This window comes from Octodon degus, unplaced genomic scaffold (assembly GCF_000260255.1).
Source record: "Octodon degus isolate 3935 unplaced genomic scaffold, OctDeg1.0 scaffold00177, whole genome shotgun sequence".
Lineage (NCBI taxonomy): Eukaryota > Metazoa > Chordata > Mammalia > Rodentia > Octodontidae > Octodon > Octodon degus.
The window spans coordinates 2,557,516-2,564,456 of NW_004524753.1; the positions used below are offsets into that span (position 1 = coordinate 2,557,516).

Here is a 6,941-nt window from a genome sequence, read left to right on the forward strand (position 1 = left end):
CCTCAAGTTCCCTTACTTATATCAAACTAAGAAAACAATGTGAATGTCATTTTCAGAAATATAAAATAACCATCAGTATTTATTCCTCATGCTTCCATTAATCCTGAGCTTTGGAAAGTGTTTCTCTTTTTGTATTTATAGTGTCTCCCAATGAATTGGGCAATAACATAGAGACCACTGTTCCTATTTCATAGATATGGAAACGAGGGGGAGCGGCACACAACAGCATCCTCAGCATTCAAGGAAAGTGATGGCATTAGCACCAGAGCTAGATTGAGAGCTGTAAAAATTCCCACTTATTCTATACCCATCCTTAATCTTATCTCAAACTCTAATAATAAGTTCAATTTCTTACCTTCAGAAGTGCTTGCAAAGGAATCTTTCAGAGAATCAATCTAAGAGAGAGATACAAATTAAAATCCAACATCTTAAGCTATTTGTCTTTCTCCTATGATTTCACTGACCAAAAAAAATTAACCTTTCAAATTTCATTAAAATTTACTTTAAGGGGTTGGGGAGATGGCTAAGTAGAATAAGTGCTCCCGGACAAGCCCGAGGGCCTGAGTTCAATCCCCGGTGCGGCCAAAAAATAAACAAACAAACAAAATTTACTTTAAAAATGAATAGGCTACGTTACTAAGTACAGTATGAGAGTCTAAGAATCTAAACATCTAGTATGTACAGGGTTACAGTGGAATTTCCTGATATTTTGTCCTCAGCCACTGGCTCATTTTTCACCTCTCTAGTTCAAGATTTATTTACTGGTTGATCCAAACACACAACTTCTGTGCTGTTCCACAACTTCTGTTCTAGTTACAAAACTCTTGGGATATTTCCAAAGAAATATCCCCAATGGATGCCCCGTCTAATTTCACATCCAACCTCTCCCCAAATGAACCTAACTGTTCCCCATGATTAGTTCTAGGTGAATCCCCATGATCAGTAATTAGGTCGTCCTAGCAGAAACCTATGAGGCAGTGATGATTTCTCCCTATTTCTCATCAATCACTCACAAAGCCCGTCAATTCCAACTGAAGAATGGCTCAGAGCTGTCCTGTCCTTTGTATTACCAGTGCTTTAGTTCAGGAGTTCATTATCTTTAACCTGAATGATTTCACAAGCCTTAAACCACAGCTTATCTAAACCTTTCCACCCTAGGAACTAGTGAGGGAGCTCAGTGTCTAAGCGCCTGCTTTACCAAGTGCAAGGACCAAGGTTTGATCCCTAGTCCTGCACGCCATGCCAGCCCTGCCCCTGAGGTACACTGAGCAAGTGACCCAGTCCAGGCATGGTAGCACACACCTTTAATCCCAGCGCTGGGGAAGCTAAAAACAGGAGGATCAAAAGTCTAAGCTGTGTAGTGAGACTGTGTAACTAACATAAAAAAATAAAAATAAATAAACCTTTCCACCCTAAAGACAGAATAATGCTTCCAAATCATAAAATGTGCCACCCATAATTTTAAAAACTTTAATGGTTTATTAATGCACAGAATACAAACTTACAAACTCCTCAATAACAAGTATCACTCATACTGCCACTTCCCTTCACATCTGTTTTTCATGTGCTTTCCTCTGAAATGCTATACTAATCCTTGCCACAGAACCCCTACCTACCCTTTACAAGTCTTTTTTCTTTTTTTTTTTTTTTTTTTGGCGGAACCAGGAATTGAACTCAGGCCCTTGCGCTTGCCAGGCAAGCATTTATTATACTGAGCCATCTCCCCAGCCCTATTACAAGTCTTCCTCTACTGTACACCTCTAGTCATGTTTCAAACAATGCAACAATGGATCACCTAGTTTCCCCATGCGCATAAAAACCATACTTATGTATGCCCAATGCTTATCATAGATAGTACTTCTTCCATTATAAAAACCACCATCCATCACACATTTACTGATTTATTTTAAACAAAATCATTGCCTCTATTATATATAAGGAAAGAGCAGTTTTTCAACTTTCCTTGATTTTAGTCTATCTGGTTACTATTAAATGAATCTATATACCTAAGGAATTTAGACAGTAATAGAAAAAAGAACAGGGGCTTATTCTGAAGCCTGAAGTTCTACATACAGAAAAAATAAAACAAAAAATCCTTTATATACTTGTATTACTCATTCTTAAAAACATACATTTTTTTCATAAGAGAGTAAACTGTCATGCAAATACAATAGTAAGCATAAATAATTTCCAAAAGTACTGCTGCCCCAAGTGGGTCTCTGAAATGCATGGATACTTAAACACATTTAATATTCATTTTAAAAACATACTCAGCTATGCATGTACAGAGCTATGACTGTAATAAATAACATCATGACCAAACCCTGCATAAAAAGAGATTTCTGGAAATCCAGCAGGGAGACCGTTATTTTAAGTTAACATCAAGTTCCACAAATTCTTGACAAGAATCTGGTCAATCCAGTGAATTGAGTAGTGAGATGTCCCTTATCCTTGTAGGATACCTATCACAGGCAAAATGTCTTTCAGCAGACACCTAGAGCACAGAGCCTCAAACCTCCCACAAAAACTTCATAATCTCTAAGCTACTTTTAATTATACTTTTGGACATTTATATACACAAGGAAATAATTACATAAGCAAAAAGACTCATGTACAAATGCGCTTCAGTCTGGACTACAAAAAAAATGTTCAAATATAAGTCATCTATCTATGTTAGATAAAATGAGATTTATATATGATGGCATTGTAATAGAATATTTAACAATCATGATTGAAAACAGTAAAGTGATTTAAAACAGTTTTCAAATATGAGAAACTCTTTCATTATGTTAACAGAGAAAACAGAGCAGTATTAGAGGACAAAATAAAATCTGTACACATACACATTCTTAATATATAACATTAAGTACACACATAAAAAATTTCACTGAGCAGCAAGATTACCAATATTATCATGTTCTATATTTTATGTATATTCTAACTTGCCTTTAATTAGCTTGTAGTACTATTAATCTTTCAAAAAAAGAAAAAAACTAAGTCCTTACTAATCCACAAAAGATGCAAAAAAACCTTTATGTAATTGAAGTTACCTAACATTGCTAAAGGAACAACATTTAAAACAAATATAAACGGGATCCACTTTCTAATAAACAGCCACATCATTACTTCCAATGGTGAACATATAGTACACCTACAGTTAGCTGCATCTCATTAGACTGATTGTCTTCAGATCCTGTTTCATATTCTGCAACAGTTACAAGACCATATTCTCCAGACACAGGTCTTCTTGCTTCACTGTGAGAAATTGCTGTGTGCAGAAAAAAATACTTTTAAGTGTAACCCAATCAGTTCCTGGTTTTAATTGTAACACTGTACTGATTTTAGAACACCCTAGACAGAAAAAGGTTCACTACTGAAAGTCTATGTGTGTCTCATAATGAACCCGCTCCATTATCCTAAGTCTTAAACACTTAGTTTAAGTACTGAATGATGTTAGGAAGAGGCACTTGAGATGAGAGGCCACTCCAGTCTCTGGAAGCCTAGCATATGCTGATTCAATAATCTGTTTTAATTTCATTGTTGTTTTGAGACAGGGTCTTGCTGTACAATTTAGACTGGACTCGAAGTCACTATGTAGCCAAGGCTGACCTGGAATTTGTGATAACCCTCCTGCCTCAGCTTCCCAAGGGCTAGGATTACAGGCATGTGCCACCATGCCTAGTCAATTCAAGTTTTTTTGTTATTTGTCAATTCCTACAGGGCTGTTACATTTCCCTGAGCTCTGCTAGGTCCTTTTATTGTTAATGATTCAAGAATTAATACATAATAAATATTTAAACTTCAGACAGGTGGGTCTGAAAGCAAAAGGATCACATAATGTATCACTGCTCTGGTGTAACCATTATGTGTTAAATGCTACTTTTTAAATTGGAACATGTTCAAACTAGAAACATTCTTACCTGTGATTTTAAGTGTTTCTCTCTGTAATGCTCTGGTGACTGGTATTCTCTGATACCAGTGTCCAACACCTTCAATTTCCCAAAGGAGTTCATGATCTCCTGGATACTTTTCAAAGTACTGTTTGCATGCTGTAAAACACATTTAGAATTTCCTAGAAATCTCCAATACCGTTTTGAAAAACAGAAGAGGGGATGTTTCCAATTCAATGAAGCTAGCATTACCCTACCACTACACTGCCAAAAAGGACCCAAACACTACCAAAGCAACTCCAGAAAAGAACACAGCAGTCTCCTTTAAGCCGGGGAGATGGTTCAGTGGAATAAGTTCTTCCCTGGCAAGCGCAAGGGCCGGAGTTCAATCCCCAGCTCCGCCAAAATAAAAAGTCTCATTTATGTGTAGAACCACTATCAAAGTTTTAACACTGATACATCTACAAAAGCAAGTCAGTATATGTATAAAAGTGTTACATATAGTTTTAAAATGCACCAAACAAAATGGCACAACACTGTGGAAAATAATTTGGCAGTTTCTCAAAAAGTTAACGAATTACATGTGAACCAGCAATTTTATTCAAGTATGATAACCAAAAGAACCAAAAACAAAAACTCATAATTCTGCAAAGCAATGTTTACAGCAGTGATACAACAGCCAAAATGCAGAAGCACAAATGACCCTCAACACATAAACAGATTACCAAAATATACAGTCATTTCACACAATGAAATACTATCTAGCAGTAAGAAGGAATGAAGCCTGAGCGATATAGCTCAGAGGTAGAACATTTGTCTAACACATGAAAGAACTTGGTTTGGAGCCCAAGCACCACATCTACACCCACACCAACAGTGCATGAAATTTTGATACACACTATGTGTTACACTTTAAAAAAATAAAATAAAAAAAATCACATTAGTAAAATAAGCCAGACACAGGAAGGCAATTTTAAAATGACTCCATTTAGCTGATGTACCTACAACAGGAAAATCCAGAAACACAGAGCAGCAAAAGGTTACAAAAAGACAGGGAAGAAAAAAAAAAAAAAAAAAGGAAAGAAAGGTTACCGTGTAACAGGCAGAAAGTTCATGTGGGGATAACGAAAGTGAGTTGGGATACAGATAGTGGTGATAGGTACACAAGACTGTGAGTGTGTCATTCCACTGAGTATAACTCATCTGGAAATTATAAATATTACATGTGTATATATTTGAATACAATAAAGAATTTTAAATCAATTAAAAAGTACACTAAGAGCATTATAATGCTTATATGTGACACCACATATAAGTAGGAAGGATACATAGCAACTTCAGGAAAGTATCTCTGGGGAAGAAAGAAGAAAGAGGAATGAGATTAGGGAGGGCACGAAAAGAGAACAGCAGTGTCTACAACTAGCGCTGTATGGGTGGGTATCTCCCATCCAAAATACTGACCAGAAGTGTATCAGAGTTCGGAATTTTTTTTTCCAAATGTGAAATCACTTGCAGCCTTTACTAATTGAGCATGCCTAAACCAAATTCCAAAATGCTCTGAACCCACTGAAAAAGTTGTAGATTTTAGAACATTGATGCTCAACCCACATTTTTTTTTACAATTGGCAGGACAGTTCCAATAATTAACACATTGCATACTGCCTTCCTAGTGGTTATTTGTTATACAAGATGCAGACATGGGGCTGGTGAGATGGCTCAGTGGTCGAAAGCACCTATTTAGAACAAGCTTAGCAAAGCACAGGGACGGCAGTTTAATCCCCCAGCACCACATGTCAGCCAGCCCTGCCCCCTGGTAGGCTGAGCTGGCCACACACACACTAAATAAATAAATAAATAAAAAATTTTTAAAAAGAATGAATCTATCAAATAAATAAATAAATAAAAAATTTTTAAAAAGAATGAATCTATCAAATAAATAAATAAATAAAAGTTTTTTTAAAAAAGCTTTTGAGACAGGCTCTCACTATATAGTCCAGACTGGCCTCAAACTCACAGTAATCCTCCTGCCTCTGCCTCCCAAATCCTGGTATTATAGATATGCGTTAGCATGACTGGCCAAAAGGTTATTTCTTTTCTTTTTTCTTTTCTTTTTTTTTTTTTTTGCGGAATGGGGGATTGAACTCAGATCCTTGCGTTTGCCAGTCAAGCGCTTATCCTACTGAGCCACCTCCCCGGCCCCCAAAAAGTATTTCAATTACCACATCACTCAAAATAAAATTTAAGGTGTAAATTGAATATCCTTAATCAGAAACACTGATGTGGCAGGAATATTTGGTCTTCGGAATATCTGAACAAATGTAATGAGATATTTTGAAGATGATATACAAGTCTAAACAAAATTCATTTATACTAAATAAATCTCTATGCACACAGCCTGAAGGTAATTTCATACAATATTTTTAATAACTCAGTACATGCAGTTTCATGGTCACTTGGTAACTTTTCACATCACACTATGTCAGCATTCAACAACCATATTTTGTAGTCCTTCAGATTATGGATTTTCAGATTTCGTATGTGCAATCTGTAATAATTTCAACAAATATTTATAATTCTTTTAATTTTTAAAGTCAGGGGCCTATATTTTGGGACGGAATTGGTTAAACATAAAATTACATAGTAACTGAGTTTTAGAGAGTTTTGGTCTTATTTCATGTGACTATATAATATGTAAACCAACTTTTGATGTTTAGTAATCAACTGCTGTAATCTGGAACCAAACCCATCCATATGTGGTACTCATTAGCTATTTGTGAAATGAACAAATTACCTCTATTTTTTAAAGCTTGCTATGTAAGGCACTATAGTCTTTCCTAAAATGCCCACAAGTATTGGAAGAAAGTGAAGGTTGTAATAGTTTCATGTTTGGAATGCCTGTCATTCTGGTATTCTGAATATGGGCGGCTTGTCATGACATGCCAGTTACTGCTATGATGTCTCTTGGGTAGGTGGATGTTCAAGAAGAAGGGGGTGGTGAATGAAAGCAAGAGACAGGAAAAGGAATATTGTGGGACTGTCCTGCTTCAAAGT

The 6,941-nt window shown here is 36.1% G+C and overlaps 1 protein-coding gene across 2 annotated transcripts in view; it reads right to left on the reverse strand.

The window, feature by feature from the left end:
• Positions 1-6,941, reverse strand: part of Fam169a (family with sequence similarity 169 member A) — a 78,768-nt gene that overhangs the window by 15,213 nt on the left and 56,614 nt on the right. For both annotated transcript variants that reach the window (XM_023703660.1, XM_004643486.2), the window contains 3 exons: positions 3,921-4,049; positions 3,156-3,268; positions 356-395 (listed from right to left, as the gene is read on the reverse strand). In XM_023703660.1, coding sequence (XP_023559428.1) covers positions 356-395; positions 3,156-3,268; positions 3,921-4,049 — 282 coding nt within the window. The remainder of the gene's footprint in view (positions 1-355; positions 396-3,155; positions 3,269-3,920; positions 4,050-6,941) is intronic.